General features: G+C 37.7%; 2 protein-coding genes across 3 annotated transcripts; one reads left to right on the forward strand and one right to left on the reverse strand.

The window, feature by feature from the left end:
* The first annotated feature begins 396 nt into the window (after positions 1–396).
* Positions 397–8,623, forward strand: LOC115978686 (mitogen-activated protein kinase kinase kinase ANP1). Of its 2 annotated transcripts, none has more exons than XM_031100530.1 (17): positions 397–856; positions 1,557–1,598; positions 3,108–3,173; positions 3,254–3,364; positions 3,536–3,616; positions 3,696–3,773; positions 3,883–3,965; positions 5,654–5,735; positions 5,813–5,913; positions 6,152–6,191; positions 6,367–6,426; positions 6,514–6,563; positions 6,659–6,863; positions 6,957–7,193; positions 7,282–7,616; positions 7,710–7,777; positions 8,121–8,623. In XM_031100530.1, the coding sequence occupies exons 1-17, from the start codon at positions 545–547 to the stop codon at positions 8,222–8,224; spliced, it is 2,055 nt and encodes a 684-aa protein (XP_030956390.1). In that variant the 5' UTR covers positions 397–544; the 3' UTR covers positions 8,225–8,623. The 2 variants fall into 2 exon arrangements, with proteins under 2 accessions (XP_030956390.1, XP_030956391.1); XM_031100531.1 differs by having other exon boundaries at positions 3,696–3,761.
* Positions 8,624–9,116: 493 nt separating this feature from the next.
* Positions 9,117–11,500, reverse strand: LOC115981513 (probable microtubule-binding protein TANGLED). Its single transcript, XM_031103706.1, has 5 exons — positions 11,342–11,500; positions 11,169–11,287; positions 10,615–10,757; positions 10,428–10,486; positions 9,117–10,121 (listed from the first exon to the last, which is right to left on the reverse strand). Exons 2-5 carry the CDS (start codon positions 11,247–11,249, stop codon positions 9,349–9,351), a joined length of 1,056 nt encoding a protein of 351 aa, XP_030959566.1. The 5' UTR covers positions 11,250–11,287; positions 11,342–11,500; the 3' UTR covers positions 9,117–9,348.
* Between the last annotated feature and the right edge of the window lie 7,646 nt (positions 11,501–19,146).

Below are 19,146 nucleotides of genomic sequence, written 5' to 3' on the forward strand. Positions count from 1 at the left end.
CATATTAAAAAAGAATACTATTATCTTTTTTGCATTTTTATGGATTTTACACACAAAAAAGAAAGAAACGTTCTTAATTTTAACTTTTAACTAGTTTTAACCGGACTGATTTAAGGTCTAGTTCCCCCCATTGAACTAGGCAGTCCAAGGGAAATTAAATATTAGTTTTACATGACCGATAAAATTGTTCTTATAGCCAAGGGGAAAATTGCAACTTTACCATAATCAAAGGAAAAAAAGAAGAAGAAAGAAGCAATTAATCCTATTTTTAATTAAAAAAAAAAAACTTTTGTCCTTCATCTTTACTGTTGATTTAGAGGGAGAGACAAAAAAAGAAAAAACCCATTATTTTTCTATATTTCATTTTTATTTTTCTTTTTCTTTTTTCAAAAACAATCACACCCACCTTTTTCCCTCCTCTCTCTCTCTCTCTCTCTCTCTCATATTTCTCCACTCTGCTTTTCCCACACACTGTAACCCCAAATCCAATACTCTCACTCTCTCTCTCTCTCTGTCAGAAACACATACATACACACATACACAAATGCAGGACATATTTGGATCAGTCCGCCGATCACTGGTGTTCCGTACAGCCCCACCAGAAAGCGACGATTCACCATCATCGCCATCACCGTCACCATCACCGTCACACTCACCACTGCCATTACCACTAGTCGACAAGATCAATTCTTGCATTCGTAAATCCAGAGTCTTCTCCAAACTCTCTTCTCCTCCTCCTCCTCCGCCACCGCCACCGATCCGATGGCGAAAAGGCGAGTTGATCGGCTGCGGCGCATTTGGGCGCGTCTACATGGGCATGAATCTTGATTCCGGGGAGCTCCTAGCTGTCAAACAGGTTGCTTTATAAATATATATTGCTTTCTTGTGGGTTTTTTGTCTTTTGATTTTTGGTGGGTGTTGGCTAGTTTTGGTTTTGGAGGCCAGTTTTTTGGGGTTTTTGATTGTTGATTTTATCTTGGTTTTGGTTAATTTTGGATTTGAAGATCAGTTTTGGGGATTTATCTTGATGGTTTTATCTGGGTTTGAGTAGATTTTGAGTTTGGAGGTTAATTTTGGGGTGAAAAAGTGAGTTTAGTGGGGGGTTTTCTCTTGGTGACTTCATTTGGATTTTGGTTAATTTTGGATTTGGAGGTCAGTTTTTGGAGTTTTCTCTTTTTGATTTTATCTGGGTATTGGTTGATATTGGGTTTGGAGGTTAGTATTGCAAGTGAAAAAAGTAATTTTGGGGAGGTTCTTTCTTGTTGATTTCATCTGGGTTTTGGTTAATTTTGGACTTGGAGGATAGTTTAGGGGTTTTTTCTGATTGATTTTCATCTGGGTTTTTGTTAAATTTGGATTTTGGATTTTGATTCTGAGTTCTTTCTTTGTTGCAGGTTCTATAATGGGTTTTTGCTAATTTTAGTTTTGGAGTTATTGTATCTGGATGGTCTTCTTTTTGGTTCTAGTGGCTTTTGGTTAATTTAGTGTTTTGTTATTGTTTCTTTTTGATGGATGTGGAATCTGATTTTAGCTGTTTCGTGCTTGTTCTTGTCCAGGTTCTGATTGCAGAAAATAGCGCTTCAAAGGAGAAAGCTCAGGTTTGATTTCCAATTTCCTGTTTTTAGTGTGCTGCATTTGATATCAAGTGCTTTGTATTTGATTTTGTATTGATATTGTGGAGTTTATGCATTATCTCTTTTACTATTTTGTTACTGAGAGAGGAAAAAAGCAAAATTTGCCATTATTAGGTTTCATTATGTTCTGACTGCTGAACAATTTAAGTCATCAACTAAGGCGTTTAGATTTAGAAGTAGTAGATTCACTTGATTGTTAGCCTTTCTCTTTCTTATCCCTAGAAATGCAATATACTAACAGCAGGGTTGGCGGGATACAATTGGAGGTTTAATGGGACAATTTTAAGCTGAGTTTTTTTCCCTATAATATTCATTCTTCTTGCTTATGAGATGCAACAATGTAGTAGAGATGCAAAATAAAAGTTAAGTTTTTGTATTCGAGTTTTGCTAACTTCTCTTTTTCAAGTAAATTAAGTAATAATATAGCTCCAATTTTTTGTAATGCTGATCTTAGATAGGGTTTTATCATTTTGAATTTTGTTTTGTTTTGTTTTTTTCTTGTAGAAGCAACTGTAACAATGAAATTCTATAAGCAATACATATATTTGGAAAAGAATATAGCCTTGTTATATAAATTAGTATGTTAATTAGAGTATTTTAGTTTATTTGTAAAACTTCTTTTGAAATATTAGTTCTGAAAAGAAATCTAAACTATCAATATGAGAATAAATATGATGTTTTAGAAAACACGAGAAAAAACAAAATTACAGGGCCTTTGATGGAATGAATGGTAGATGTTTTTTTGGGTAATTGATGTAAAGATGATGATGATGATGATGATGATGATGATTATTATTATTAATTAATTAATTTATTAAAATATTTGATGGAAAGACTTTTAAGAAGGAGAGAGAGAGAGAGATGCAAAAAAAGAGTATGTGAGTTTTTTATTTTTTTCATTGTTAGCTAGACAAGAACTGTGTTTATTCTTTTATAAGTCAATGGGTATGATATTTATATATGCAGTATTATACTGAAGGACCAAAATAATGGGGCCTTATTCCACTTGGGGGGGGTCTTAGGCATTTGCTAAGTGGCCTGGTGGGAGAGCAGGCCCTGTATAACAGTTATAGATGTTGGTTTGTTTCTACTTCCTTCTGCATTTTGTTTTAGTTTATCTTCTGTTTATTGTTGGGAGATAGTTTAAATTAAGATGTTTAGATTCAAAACTTTATGCTCCATTGTGTTTTCTTCCAAAAGGATTGACAGATATCTCTCAGCTATGCCAAATAGTTTTGTGATGCTTCATTGAGTGAAGATTATTGATTTTATTTTGCATTACATTTTTTCCCCCATATTTGAAACTGAAGACAACAATTCAGCAATAGAGGATTGATTTCTCTGGTCCTAATTAATGGCTGTGCATGTATCAGGTCTTTTTATTTTGTGAAGTTGGAAATTGTGATTATTGGTCACATTTATTGGTTATCTAATATTAATTTACTGAATACTTAATATTGATGCTATCACTAGGCACATATCAGGGAGCTTGAGGAAGAAGTGAAGCTTCTAAAGAATCTCTCCCATCCTAACATTGTTGTGAGTATGACCTTCTATTATTCATTAAATAGAAGAAGCCTTTCACTCCTCTGATAGTGTACTTTGTTTGGGTCCATTAGAGATATTTGGGTACTGTGAGGGAGGAGGAAACCTTAAATATTCTGTTGGAGTTTGTCCCTGGTGGATCAATATCTTCACTTTTGGGGAAATTTGGATCTTTCCCTGAGGCTGTAAGTTCTTGCATACTCAACTTATATTGTAAGGTGTTTTTTTTTTTTTTTTTAATGAATGATAAACTTTAATAAAAGAAATCTCTGTATACAAGAAATATACAGAGAAAACAATTATCAATGAAAGTAAGTGTTTTAAATGCAAAACTTATGCTCTGTTTTGTTAAGCAGGTTATAAGAACATACACAAAGCAGTTGTTATTAGGACTGGAGTATTTACACAGAAATGGAATCATGCATAGGGACATTAAGGTGCTGTTCCTTATCCTGTTAGTGACATATGCGCAAAAAGGGGTCCTTTTTCCTTGACTCATTATTTCTTTAATTTCAGGGGGCAAATATTCTTGTAGATAATAAAGGATGCATTAAACTTGCAGATTTTGGTGCATCCAAACAGGTTGTTGAGCTGGTACTTACACTGCCTTTCCCTTCACTTTCCAATCAGATGTACAAGTTTTATTTTTTGGACACTTGTACTTCTTATACGATATCTAATTGAGAGATGTGCATTAGTGTAGGCTACTGTTTCAGGTGCCAAGTCTATGAAGGGCACACCATATTGGATGGCTCCTGAAGTCATTCTCCAGACTGGGCATAACTTGTAAGGACAACTAGAACCTTCTTACCATCTAAATGATTACCAGCATCCTACTATATCTTCAATATGCTTGCAAAAGAGGTTTTTCTGGGAATTGGTTATTAGATTATTTCCCTTATTGCTAAGTTATCATGGCAAGTGCCTCCACCAAAAGTGATAGGTCAAGGGTTTGAGTCCGGGATTCAGCCTCTCCAAACCAAATTGGGGGTAAGGCTACCTACCATGACCTCTCTTAGACCTTGCAAAAGTGGGAGCTTTGTGCATTAGGTACAACTTTTTTATTGCTGAGTTATAGAAGTGCCAGGTGGGTATTGAGCCCACGATTATACCCTCGATCCCATTCATTTGAGCTATAGTGCATTGGATTGTCACTAAAATTTGACCATGCATATCTTCTGTGCAGTTATTTATTTGGTTGTTTTAGCATGAGGGTTTTTGGATATAGAATAGAATGCATAAGAAAGGTTAAAAAAGAAGAAAAGGTTCCATACGGTAAGTAAAAGAAATTTAGATATACTATGAATATACTTGTGTCTTGCTGAAGATCCAGAGTTTAAGGGAGTCAATCAACTTTAGCTAAAATAGCATCTCGTCTCATTGTAAGAGAAAGGTGGAGGGTGAGGTCATGGGTTCAAGACCCATTGGGTGCACAAGTCATTTACCAATAAAAAAGAAACTTGATTTAAGGGCATTGATTTTTAATACTTCTAATTTTTTGATAGGTAGATTTACCTAAATACTTTCAGGTCACTGCTGTTTTTTTTAAGCAGCTGCCTAAAGATTGGAAGATTAGTTACAGATATGAAATGACACTGTATAGCTACATTGAGAAGATCTGATTAACACTAAGCCTTCCCCACTCACTTTGTATTCAGCCACATATTGATGCTAGAGCTATATGCTTTCACAAGACAAGAGTCCTTTTTAATTTTTATGTTTAATCCTTATCTAATTTCTCTTATAATACAAAAGAGATCTGGAAAAGATTACAGGATTTATGAAGAAATATATAGCAAGGTTATCTGCTCCTGTAGATTTGGGAGTCCAAATGCTTCATAAAACCCCTTTGTTGCCTCAACATCAAGCAAAACTGGAAGTTTTTTTGTATTCATTCTATGCTATACATGAGAGTTGAGGCAGACTTTATATTAATTCTAAAAGTTATGTTCTTTGAATAATATCCTGTTATAGTTGTACTACATATTTATTGTTTAATATTAGCAAAAAAAAAAATAATAATAATAATTATTGTTTAAGAGGTATGTAGAATTTTTCTGGGTTAACTTGGTCCCCTGGAGATATATGAAAGAAAAATCAGTTAAAACTAAGCTAAGTTTTAAAGTGAATTTTTGCCATGCATTTTCCATGAATTTTTGCCATGTATTCAGTCAATGTGTTTGTTTTAAGACTACGGAATGATCTTTCCTTTAAAAGCTTGCTGTTCTTTGCATGACAAAGCCAAGTTTTATACCTGAACCCCAGAGTAACTTTTAGTAAAGAGTGGCGGCAACAATGCATTATGTTAGCTTATATATGCACCCTGTTCTGACTTTTGGTTACGCCAGCTGCTTCTGTAATTCTGTTGTGGACCTTACAGTCCTAGATAGATGGTGAAATTCATTGTTATTATATGCTATATGATGGATCTGGTAGTGTCTGAATCCCTGATATCCTATGAACGTATTCTCTAGTTCTGCTGATATATGGAGTGTTGGATGTACTGTAATTGAGATGGCCACTGGAAAGCCCCCATGGAGTCAACAGTACCAGGAGGTATTTATTCTGCTGAATTCTAATATTTGGTTTAAGGTGTTCTCCTCTAGGTTGTAATAACAACAATGTTAGTTCAGGTTGCTGCTCTGTTCTACATTGGGACAACGAAGTCTCATCCACCGATCCCTGAGCATCTCTCTGTTGAAGCAAAAGATTTTTTGCTGAAATGTTTGCAAAAGTATGTAATCTTTATTGTTTTCTACTCTCTTTTTTTTTTTAAATAATTTTTTTGATGTTCTAAATATATATTTCACTGGAAAACTTCTTTTTCCTGGTCAAAATTATTTCTTAAGAGTAGTTTTGTTGATGAGCAATTAGATTGAGAGAGGGAGAGAATTCTGACTCCTGATTTTAGGTTTTTTTTTTTTTTTCCCCAGTTTTTTAATAAATACTTTGTCTGTGTGATCCAATGGCAGGGAACCAAATTTGAGGCCTGCTGCATCCGAGTTGCTCCAGGTGATTATAGTTTTAGCACTTCTCTATAATCAATTGGCACATTGTAGGTGGTGGTAGTAAAAATAACTTTTCTGTTATTCACTGTAGACTCATGTTTCTGGTGATTATCAAAATGTTGGCCATTCAGTGGTTATATTTCACCAAGTTTTGTTCTTACTTTGCCAACTACATGCAGCATCCCTTTGTTACTGGTGGACAAGTGGAATCTCATCCTTCTTATCGTACTTCTGTCACGGTTTGTTCCACTGAACTGAATCATATAACTTGTTATTTATTTGTTCCTTTAAACCATTTTGTATAACAGTAATTTTACCACCATCAGGAGAATTCTGAAACCCCTTCTTTACCCACTGCCACAGATCATGAGACTTCGTAAGTTTTGCAATTGAAGTTTTCCCCGAATTTGAAATGCATCTTTAATGATGTTTGGATTCCCTTTGACATGATAGCATTAACTTTGTTTCCAGTAAGATGTCAACTAGCCCTGGATCAACAGATCTTTGTAATTTGGATAGTCTGCGTTGCTCAACTGCATTTCTTGAGAAGTCTTCAGAAAAAATGCATATTTGGGAATTGAACAACAGTGATGATGACATGTGTCAGACTGACAAAGATGATTTTACAGTGCAGGAAGTAAAGATTGGTTCGTCTTTGATGCCTGAGAACTTAAAGGTAACTACTTTTATTTCCTTTGTTCTTGGACTTTGTATGAGCACTCAAGAACTTTGGAAACTAATTGTTTATGTATTACTTGGTTATAATTAGAGTTTCAACCCCATGTGTGAGCCCACTGATGGCTGGGGGTGCAAATTCGATGCAAGTCCAGAACCAGAACTAACAGGAATAAATCCAGACACTAAAGAACAGATTTCTCAGGCTGCTGGTTGCTCTGGGGTTTTTGGTGAGGGGGACAAAGATTTTTCATTTCCTTGTGGCCCGTCACTTTCTGAGGATGATGATGAACTTACTGAGTCAAAAATCAGAGCCTTTTTGGATGAGAAGGTACTGACTTCAGTTAAGATTTCATGTATATATATATGTTATCGTGCTCTGAATAATTGTGTTGTTGAAATGAAAATCAACATGTCAGGCTTTTGAACTGAAGAAACTGCAAACACCTTTGTATGAAGAGTTTTACAACAGTTTGGCAGCTTGCTCTCCAAGTTTTACGGAGAGTACACGTGATGAAACTACCCCAAAGTATTTGAAATTACCTCCAAAAAGCAGGTCGCCGAGTCGAGGTCCAACTGGTGCTCCATCTCCAACAGTTGATTCCTTTAATACTGGAAGCCCGGGAAGTAATAGCAGGCATGTGTCAAATATTGGCAATGCAAGTGATCAAAGTTCACAGGATAATCCTTCACCTCCGCCTTCTGATTGGAGAGGACGTGTAGTTGATGCTCAGCAAGAGCCCAATAGTCCAAGGTTAGTATCAGTTAATGGTTTGATTAGTTTGCCCCAATATGATTTTCTGCTAGTTGGGGATCAATCTGAAATTCTATACTGTGCTACTCACAGTATGAGCTTTTCCGAGAGACAGAGGAAGTGGAAAGAAGAGCTTGACCAAGAGCTTGAAAGAAAGCGAGGTATATATTTCTTGCCTTGCCTCTTATAATCTCAAATACCAGATAAATAGTGTTTCTGTAGCACCCAATGTTTAGTGGGACTCGTTTGTGTGTACGTGAGGCTTACTTCCATAGAAGTCATCACTAAGTTTGGTTTAATGTATTTTTTAGGAACTCTTAGAGATGCCATTGCTAAGTTTTTGTTTTTTGTTTTTGGTCAAAACGCTGTAAAATTTTTGGGATTTTTGCTTGATGATGTGCCTTAGTATATCTAAATTTAAGCTGTAGAATAACTTTATGTGAATAATGCATCAAAACAAGTAGAATTTTTTATACTTCATTGCGTGATTGTCTGTCTTTGCAGAGATGATGCGGCAGGCAGGTGTGGGAGGGAAAACATCTTCACCAAAGGATCGAGCTTTAAATCGGCAGAGAGAGCGGACAAGATTTGCATCTCCCGGCAAATAAGTTTTTCAAAGATTTCTTGTTGGCCCTTGAGAGTTGAGTTTTCCCATTAGGAGTTCAACACAACAGCTGCAGTTTTGGCGAGTGGTAAAATATTACTTGGCCTGGCCAGTTTGCAAGCTCTGTGTGAATACAGCAATGATGCATCTTGCTCCCAATTTCCGTTGTTCATATTTTATGAATGCATCCTTGTATGATTTGAGGCCTAGTGGTGTATGTAAGTTGTGCTATATAAGCATTGTTTAGGGTGATCTCTGGAGATAATTTCCCTCCGTATTCTTGGGTGCTTCTTGTGGGGATGAGGGAAATGGATACATTTTTTTGACATTCGTTTCAAATGCATAGAAATTGTATTAATGTAATATAATAGACATAATAGCCTATGAAAAAATTTTCATGACACCTTCTTTTGTAATACATGTGGACATACAAGTCTATTATTTGGACAACAAAATGGTTTTTCCAACTTAAAATTCTTTATGACGGTTTAACAAATTAGTAGGAAAAAATAACAACTTTTTAAAGACTTCATTTGGGCACTTAAAAATTAAAATTATTTACTATTTAATTTATTTTTGCTACTTTTGCTACTATCCTCACTGCACTTTTTGACACTATTCATAGGCAATTAACTTTTACTTTTATATATTGTACTTTTGCAATAATTTTTTAGTTTCAGCAAAATAAGTGGTATCAGCAAAATAACACACCCTTCATTGGAGTACATGTGTTTAAAAACTGAAAATTGTTGTTTGAAAATATTTGTAAAAATACGTGTGGATGAAAAAGTGTGTGAAAATACGTGAAATGTTGTTGAAAAATTGAAAATAGTTGTTTGAAAACACAAACCTTATGAGCACAAGAAATTTTCAGTTTCCACTGCAAGTTGACAATTTATCTTGCAAACTTGTACATCAACAAATGCTATGAATGACCAAACTCAAACCCACAAAAGAAAAAGAATTAACTATGATGGACAACAAGAAAGTATCATAAACAATGAGAATTTATGAATTATTTGCAAACTTGTACATCAGCAAATGCTTTGAATGACCAAACTCATATCCCCACAAAGAAAAAGAATCAACTATGAACAACAAGAAAGTATCAAACAAAACGTTCAATCTTTAGAATCGCATTGGTGTCACAGCTGGACGCTGCTTCAATCCACTCATTAGCCCATCAATCTTCTGTACACCCTTTCTGCTCCTCAATGGAGACACCAATCTAGTTGCCAGTCTTGAAGGAGAGAAAGACCGGCGCAACTTTGATGCAGTTGACATCTTTGGAGACTTCTTGCTCAAACTTGTATGCCTAGTGGGAGAAAGAGAAACCACTGGGGGGCTCTTGATCTTGACTTGAAACTTGGAAGAAGCTGATGGTGGAGACTTAATTAAGAACTTATGTGGTGTTTGTTTGTTTCTTGCTATAACTGGAGACCTTGTCTTGCAAAACTTCTGTTGCTGTGCAGAAGCTGTAGACAAGAACAAAGGATTGGGGAATAAAACTGTCTTTTTAGCCCATGGTCTATTCTTGGGGGATATTCTATTTGCCAAATATCGGCTATTTTCTTTGTCCAATTCTCTAATCTTTGGGGGTGAAACTTTGAAGTTGATTCGTGAACGAGCCCTTTGAAGTGATGGTGTATCAGACTCTGATCGAATCAATTGCAATTTGTTTTGCTTCTCCCTCTTTCTTCTAGTCCTGAGTTCTGTGTTTTCTGGTTGTGGCCTCTGGTTCCTCCGTTGAGTTACTGGAGTTTTAGGATCATCAAGTGTGATTTTCTTGGTTTTGTTAACAACTGCTGCTACTATTTCTCTTGCAAATTGGCTTGCTTGTAGAATTTCTCCAACCGTTTCACCTACAAGCATTGCTGGTAATGACATTCTACGCCATTCCTCTGTTTGTAAAAACAATAAAGTTGTCACTCAATCCAATCAATTGGTTTATAAAAGACATATAAAAGAGTGGCAATTTTGAATTTCGGACTCATCGTTATAAAAAACACATTAAAAAAACATATAAATGAAATCATATCACAAGAGTTCTTGTTACAAATGGGACCCAAGTAAAAGCATACATTCTCTTTTTCCTTTTCCTCAGTTCAGAATAAACCAAATGGAGTTTTGAGTTAAAAGAAAAAAAGAAAAAAGAAAAAAAAAAGCCCATTTCTCCTATTTGTTCACACAGAGAGAGAGAGAGAGACCTCCTGTGTGAGCTGGAAACTTCCCCACTGGAGATTTCTTAGAGGTAGCATTCTTGATCCTTCAAATCAATGAGACACACACAGAAAACCCATTTGAGTATTGCTTATACAAAAATGATGAAAGCACAAAAAATAACTCAAAATTTTGCACACAATCAAATCGAAAACAATCCAGATCCAAGTGTACCTTGCAGACTCTTGCTTGCATCTGAGACTGGTCCTCAGATAACCCCTGGTACTGCGAGGGCTTAGACTCACCCCTGATATCACCTTTGTCCCACCTGACACTGTGTATTGTAGCTCTTGCAGCCTAGCCATACACCTATCCACCTTCACAAACCCATCAAAACACAAACCCATAAGTTTGAAAGATGATTGGCTGCTAAGAAAATTAAGGAAATGAAATATAAACCCAGAAACCCATTAGTTAAAAAGTCGACTGGCTGCAGAAAAAAGGAAAAGAAAAAAAAAACACCCATGACTATGAAAGATCATTCGCTGCTGAGAAAATGAAAAGAAACACAAAAACCCACAAGTTTGAAAGATGATTAGCTGGTGAGATAATGAAGGAAATGAAAAGCAACATAGAAACCCATAACTTTTAAGCTATTGGTGTAATGAAGTCCTAGGAATTAAGACCCAAGATTGGATTTTTCTTGTCTTTGCCTTGATTTTCCTAGGAACCAAATAGAAATTCTATTTGTTTTTTCTGTTCTATCAGAAAAAAATAATATAGTTTACCTTCTTTACAGTTTCTCTGAGTAGGACCGGATTGATAGGTGCTACCATTTTCTTCAGTTTTTGTGGGGTTCTTGCAACCATTTTCGCAGTAAAGAAGAAAACCCCAAGTGGGTCTCAAAGATCTCTCTCTCTCTCTCTCTCTCTCTCTCTCTCACACACACACTCTCTCTCTCTCTCTCTCTCTCTCTCTCTCTCTCTCTCTAAATACCCATGAGCCAAAGATTGAAAATTTATCACTTTGAGTTTCTCTCTCTCTCTCTCTCTGTCTCTCTCTCAAACTCTTTTCTTTTTAGTTCCTCTCCGAAGTGACTAAGTCAAACTCAAACGGGTTTGGCTTGAACATGACATGAGCTTTTTGGTAACGGATCTTTTTGGTTTCAACGGTCGAGTCTATCCTGCCTATGAAAACGTATGCACCTAACGGCTACTTTCTAATTTCAACTTAAGCAGGTATTTACTCTTTTTGTCTTTTTGTTTCTTTTCTTTTTGTTTTTTAAAAATAAAAAGAAAGATCCGTGTTTATAAAATAGAGATATTGTTCAATGGGCCTAGTTGGTGGGCATAGGCTGTAAAATGTAAAGTACACAATGTGAGCCCGACTAACCGAACTATAGTTGGGACTAAAGAAAATGTAGACCCTCTAGGCTGGACCCCATGTCCAACAGTCAGATTTTAACTCTTCACATGCAATTTATCCTAGGCCCTAGGAAAATAAACTAGATCAATCTTAGCTTAGTTTGTTAAAGCTTCCTCATTTTATCTAGCTTGTTTACAATTTTTTTTTTTTTTTTTGGTAATTATATGATAGAATTTCAAGTTATGACATTCAATGATCTATGATAATTACTTTTTATTGTCAAGTCAAAACACTAATTGATTTTTAGAATAAATAAGATTTGACCTTCGAATATTAAGTAATGTTAGGACTATAACTTTTGCTACAATTTGCTCACGTGACAAGTTGTGAGTGGTGGAATAAAAGCCCTAGATATGGAAGACTTAACAAAACACTGGAGTTCCTTGTCTCTGTCGGAGAATGAGGGACTCGGACTAAGCCTTAAAAGCGAGCAAGCAGTCAATGAAGTTGGTATTGTCGCTAGATTCCTAACCAGACGCCCCTTGAACCTATAAGTCATTGCCAACACTTTCTCTCCTCTGTGGCGATCTAAGTCAGGGTTCAAAGTCAGAAACATTGGGAACCACGTTACCCTTTTTTCTTTTGAAAACAATTCAAATGTAGAGCAGATTCTCTTGTTGGAGCCTTGGAGCTTCGACAAACACATTATGGTCTTATCTCGCTACGAGAAGGATAACCCAATCAATGCCTCCGAGCTAAATAAGGTTGCATTTTGGGTCCAGGTCTATTATATTCCATTAAGGTTCAGGAACAAAGAAATTGCAGAACAGATTTGTGAGACAGTAGGAACAATACTACATCCTAGCGAAGATACTGATAATGAGGGAGGGAGTTTCATAAGGGTTAGAGTCATGGTTGATATCTCTAAACCTCTCTGCAGAGGTAGACGCATATCTCTTGAGGATGGGAAGGCGCATTGGGTCTCTTTCAAGTATGAACGTCTCCCTAACCTCTGCTATTGGTGTGGCTGTCTCACCCACAATGATAGAGACTGCGAGAAGTGGATTGAAAGTGAAGGAAGCCTAAAACCTGAAGAACAACAATTCGGGTCATGGCTACGTGCTCCTCCCTTTTTTACATCAAGGAAAAATGTTATCTCGGTTCAAGGTTTCTTTGTGAAGAAAAAACAGAGCACTGCCACCCACCCCAGCGAAACACAACCACCCATTCTACCGGCAAGAGAACACCAATCCACCTCTGAAACTTCTCCACATCCCCCGAGGTCATCCTCTGAGATTTCTGAAAAGAAAAAATCTGAAGCCGTCAGGGAAGCGGATTTTCCGCACCAAAAATCTTTTGATAGTTCCAAGGAGGTTCCCTCGCTAAAATTTTCGAACCTTGGTGACTTCGAAAAGGTAATCCAAGACCTTGACAGTGACATCCACTGCTTTGACAGGACGGAGGCTTCCCCAATGGGCCCAAAAAATGCCTTGCCCGTGAAAGAGCAGATTAACCCGTCCCACCTAGCCCACTCACTTGGCCCAACGGCTGAATTTTCTCATATCCAGCATAACGAGCCCATTCCACTCAACGACCTCACGAACTTGGACATAGACCTCAAAACAACCAAAACCCAGTCTGAAGGTAAATTGTTAAGAATTCAAAGGCCAGTCCATCTCAAGGAAAGTCAAAACTCAGATTTAACCTTGGGCAAGCGCATCTCCCTTGATCAATTAGATTCCTCCATTCCTCCAAAACGCAGAGGCCGTGTCGGCGCTGCACAAGATGAAAACTCCCTACCAGAGGCAGTGGCTGATCTCCAGCCCCGCCATAAAAGATGAGTTGGCTTGTCTGAAATGTGTGTGGGCTTGGGAACCTACGCACAACCCGAGAGCTTGAGGTAGTCACTCAAGCACAAGTCCCCTCTGCCCTGTTTTTAGCCGAAACTTGGGTAGGTGAAGCTAGGTTGCGACGATTATGCAATGAGCTGAAGTTTGATCACTGTTGGATCAGTCCTAGTGCTGGTAAGACAAATTGTTTGGCTCTGTTTTGGAAAAAATCAGTTAAGATAGAAGTGATGTCCTTATCGCCATACCACATCGATGCCACCGTAGGGGAAAGTTCAGAGACACAATGGCGTTTCTCGGGTGTTTATGGGTTTGCCGACAAGGCCAAGAAACACAAGACCTAGTCCCTTCTTCGCGACCTCCATAGGCGATCCCCTTTGTCGTGGATGTGCGCCGGAGATTTCAATGAGATTCTCTGGTCCCATGAGAAGCTTGGTCTGGGTGCTAGACAAGAGGGACTGATGAAGGAATTCAGGGATGCTCTTAACGTTTGTGGGCTTATGGACCTCGGTTTCGTGGGAGATGAATTTACTTGGAGAGGCAAACGAGTTGGCGGTTTGGTCCTTGAAAGATTGGACAGGGCGATGGCCGACAATGCTTGGTTCTCTCTTTTCCTCGGCACTAAGGTACATCACCTTCGCACCCATTCCTCTGATCACAAAGCCATACTGATTAAATTGGAAGGTATTACCCCCCATCCTGATCTTCCTTTTAAATTTGAACAAATGTGGCTTAGTGAGGAAGGTTGTAGCAAAAATGTTAGCTATGCTTGGGGGTCTACATCGATGAATGCTTATATGGTACAGATTGTGTCAAAGATCAAAGTGTGTGGTGAGAAGCTCTTGGATTGGAGCCGCCAGTCTTTTGGGAGCATTAGGAAGCAGCTTGAATCAAAAGGCAAACAACTCTCCAAGGCTGAGGTCAATGCTGCCAAAGGTAATCTTGATTATGAAGTGGTTAAATTCCTAAGAGCTAAGCTTAATGATCTTCTAGACATAGAGAGTCAAATGTGGCAACAGAGGTCCAGGGCTCTTTTCCTTAAGTGTGGGGACCAGAACACAAGCTTTTTCCATAGTAAGGCCTCCCATAGATGCAAGAGGAATAAAATCTCGGGCCTTAAGAACTCTGCCAATACATGGTGCACGGAGAACAGCGAGATCGAAGAGATAGCCTTCGAGTACTACCGCTCCTTATTCACTTCATCCCAACCTTCAGATTTTTCAGTTATCATGGAGGCAGTGCAACCCTCTGTCTCTGAGGACATGAATTCTCGTCTCCTTAGGCCCTTTATCAAAGAAGAAGTAGAAGCAACGATAAAAGAGATGAAGCCCATCATTGCCCCAGGCCCTGACGGTATGCCTCCTTTATTTTATCAATCTTTCTGGTCGTTAATTGGTGAAGATATCTGTGCTGCTGTGCTTGATTGTCTTAATAATTGTAAAATCCCTAGAGAAATTAACTGTACCAATATTACCCTGATTCCTAAAGTTAAATCCCCTGAGCTTATTACTGAATTTAGGCCGATCAGCCTGTGTAATGTAGTATACAAAATTGTTGCTAAAGTATTAGCTAACAGATTGAAAGCTATCCTCCCTCATGTGATATCTGAGAACCAGAGTGCCTTCCAAGCTGGCAGGGTTATAACAGACAACATCCTCATGGCTTTTGAAACCGTACATTACATGAAACACCATCAAAAGGGTAAGCCAGGGTTTATGGCGCTGAAGTTAGACATGAGTAAAGCCTACGACTGGGTGGAATGGATTTTCCTAGAGAATATCATGAAGAGAATGGGTTTTGATGTCAAGTGGGTTAATCTAATCATGGAATGTATTTTGACTGTCACTTACTCTGTTCTCATTAATGGTGAGCCTACCCAAGTGATCCAACCCTTTAGAGGCTTACGTCAAGGGGATCCTTTGTCGCCCTACTTATTTCTATTGTGCTCAGAAGGTCTCCATTTTCTGCTCCATAGGGCAGCGGAAGCTAGGCAAATCCGGGGAGTGTCCATTTGCAAAAAGGGCCCTCGGTTGACTCACCTATTCTTCGCGGATGATAGTTTGATTTTCTGCAAAGCCTCGCTAGTTGAATATCAAAAAATCCAAGACCTTTTGGATTGCTATGAAAGGGCATCCAGTCAAAAGCTGAACCGAAACAAGACCGGCCTTTTCTTCAGCAAATCCACCCCCTCTAACATTCTGGATCAGATCAAATCTTCGCTAGGTGTGCAAGAGATTAAGCAATTTGAGCGTTATCTTGGCCTCCCCTCGCTAGTAGGGAAAAAGAAGAAAGCTAGCTTGCTTTATATCAAGGAAAAAGTAGCGGCAAAACTCCAAGGCTAGAAAGAACAACTTCTCTCCCAAGCTGGTAGGGAAGTTCTCCTCAAATCGGTGATTTAGGCGATTCCAACCTATGCCATGAGCTGCTTCAAACTCCCTCTAACTCTCTGTTTCGATATTGAGGCTTTAATTAGGAATTTTTGGTGGGATCAAAGGGGTAATCAAAGACAGATCCACTGGTCAAAATGGAAAACTTTATGCTAGCCAAAAAGTTTAGGAGGGCTGGGTTTCAAAGAGCTTCAAAAATTCAATGTTGCCATGCTGGCAAAACAGGTTTGCCGACTAGCAGACAACCAATCCTCTTTGTTTCATAGATTCTTTAAGGAAAAATTCTTCCCAAATGGCTCCATTTTTTATGCTAAAGAGGGTAACGGCTCTTTTGCCTGGAAGAACATCTTAAAAGGTAGAGACGTGATCAGGAAAGGGTTGCAATGGAGGGTGGGAAATGGTGCCTTGATTCGGATCTATCATGATAGCTGGCTCCCCGATCCATACAACAAGAGAGTGGTGTCACCAAGAGACTTCCTCGGCAATGATGCTCAGGTAGCTGTCCTAATTGATAAAGAGAAGTGTTGTTGGCTTCAGGAAGCAATTGACAACAATTTCATTCCTCACGAGGCGGCTGTTATCAAATCCATCCCCCTCAGCTTTTGTAAATGTGATGATAAGATGTTTTGGCCTCACTCTCCTGAAGGCAAATATACTGTTAGTTCGGCTTACAGACTCCTTATGGATGAAGAGTTGAGAGAGTCTCCTTCTCCATCCAATTTAACCCCTGTCAAGTGAATTTGGAAGGACATTTGGAGTCTTCATGTCTCGAACAGAGTTAAGACTTTGCTATGGAGAGCGGGTTTAGATTCTCTCCCCTCAAAGGCCAATCTCTTAAAGCGTAAAGTGCTTGTTGATGACATCTGTCCTAGCTGTAATATTGAGAGCGAAACCTCCTTTCATGCCCTTTGGTCTTGCACCAAATTGAATTCAGTACGGGAGGGCAAATTTGATTGGTTAAAAAAGCTTTCCATAGATTGTAGCTCATTTCTGGATGTCTTCTAGCTCTGTCAATCTCACAAGGATCTTGTTGAATTGTTTGCCATGATTGTGTCGCATATTTGGGCCCGTAGAAACCAACTTAGAGTTGGGGACAGTTCAGCCCCTTTGTGGAAACTACTGCTTTTAGCCTCAGACAACTTGGTGGAATTTCAAAGAGCATCGGCTGAGCTCCCAGCAGCCAAAAATATTCCCTCCACTGCCAAATGGCACCCTCCACCTGAGGGTTGGCTGAAGGTGAACTTCGATGGGGCAATTTTTAAGGAGAAGAACCTAGCTGGTATAGGTTGCATCATCCGAAACGACAAAGGTCTTGTAATGGTTGCCTTTACACAAATTATTCTACTGCCTACATTAGTAGAGACGGTGGAAGTGTTGGCAGCGTGCAGCGCCATTGGTTTTGTGCAAGAACTTAGTCTAGATCAGATTATTTTGGAAGGTGATTCAGAAACGTGCATCAATGCGCTATCCAAAGGAGGATGGGAGTCTTCAAGCTTCGGTCACATCATTAAGGATATCAACTTCTTCGCTTCAGCTTTCAGGAGTTTATCCTTTAGTCACACTCGTAGGCTAGGGAATAAAGTAGCCCATAGACTAGCAAGATCAGCCTGTAAGTTTCCCCATTTTCATGCTTGGATGGAAGACATCCCCCCTGATATTGTACCTGTGTATTTCTCTGAATTGCAGTAATGAAATTTCCTTCCCCCTTTATTCAGGGGTGGTTTCTCAAAAAAAATTATTGGTTTGGTTTGTATCTGTACATTAGCATCAACTCTGTTCAATCCAATCTGGAATTTTCTTTTCTTCTTTACTTTATTTTTTATGGAGAAATTCCAAAGAAAAAAAAAAAAAAAAAACATAAAATTTGTCTCTTATGATATATATATATATATATATATATATATATTGATAAGCTCTTATGACAAATTAGACCCTGGTTTTTTAGTTTTACTATTTTAAAACACTTACTTTTATAAGTCTTGATAATTAAAATACTTTGCTCAAGTATGTTAAAAACCATTAATAGAAAACTTGTTTTTGATTGTTTTACGATCTCTCGCTCTCTCAAAGTTTCTCTATCTAATGTGGAGAATCCACAAAAAACAATAGACACCAATCAAAATTTTACTCTCATTATTTTATTTTATTATTTTTATATAAGTTGCTTTGTTAGTAGTTTAATATTTAGATTTCTTGGTTTAGATTATCGTTGCTAAAGTTTAAGGTCTAATACGACTAAATAAAAATACTAGGGTTTGCCGAAGTGGGACTTAGCATCTGAAACATTATACATACTGTATAATATTAGGTTAAATTACCATTTTGTTCATCCAATTATAGTGTAAATTGAATTTGGTCCCTTAAGTATTAATTGTGTTAATTTACTCTCTCAATTTTTAAATTACTAATGGATGTGGCTAGTGGAGCATATGTTAAAAGGGTTATTATAGAAAGTGTAAAAATTTCAAAATTAAGTCAATTTGAAGTTTCAACTATTGATTTAATTAAATTTTATATGGAAAAGAGACTGAAGGAAGACATGATTGATTTTGAAATTTGAGGAACTAAATCAACACAATTAAGAAAGCTTGTTTTTTAACGCATGTAGCTTCTTGATGTTGGGACAAAGAATTGTTATTCTTAGATATTCATGCTGTTATATGTATTCATGATGTTCATATATTACTCTTAGGTATTCATGCTGTTGTGTATGATAAATCTAGTTGGATAATTTAATGGAAATGAAACAGAGAAATTAGTTTCAGATGATGATTTCCCTTCTGAGAAGCAGAACCCTTATGCAGAAGCTATGCAACTGGTTGATACATGCCTATGTCCACAAACAGAGCGCGGAGAGTAATTGACCAGATTCGCGGACATTCCTGTGAGGAAACATTTATGATACTAGAACTCATGCCTTGCCGAGCATGTGATCCGATTCTGAAATTGGTTAATTCTGCAGTGACAAATGCTAGTAACAACATGGATTTGAAGGAAACAAGTTTGTTAGTCAGTAAAGCTGAAGTAAATGAGGGTCCTACTAGGAAAAAAATTAGACCTCAAGCTTGAGGAAGAGTTCATCCTATATAAGAAGGTGCACTTATCATATAACTGTTATATTGAAAGATACATCTTTGTGATAATGAAAGACTTGCAACTAAACTTTT

This window comes from Quercus lobata, chromosome 3 (genome assembly GCF_001633185.2).
Source record: "Quercus lobata isolate SW786 chromosome 3, ValleyOak3.0 Primary Assembly, whole genome shotgun sequence".
NCBI lineage: Eukaryota > Viridiplantae > Streptophyta > Magnoliopsida > Fagales > Fagaceae > Quercus > Quercus lobata.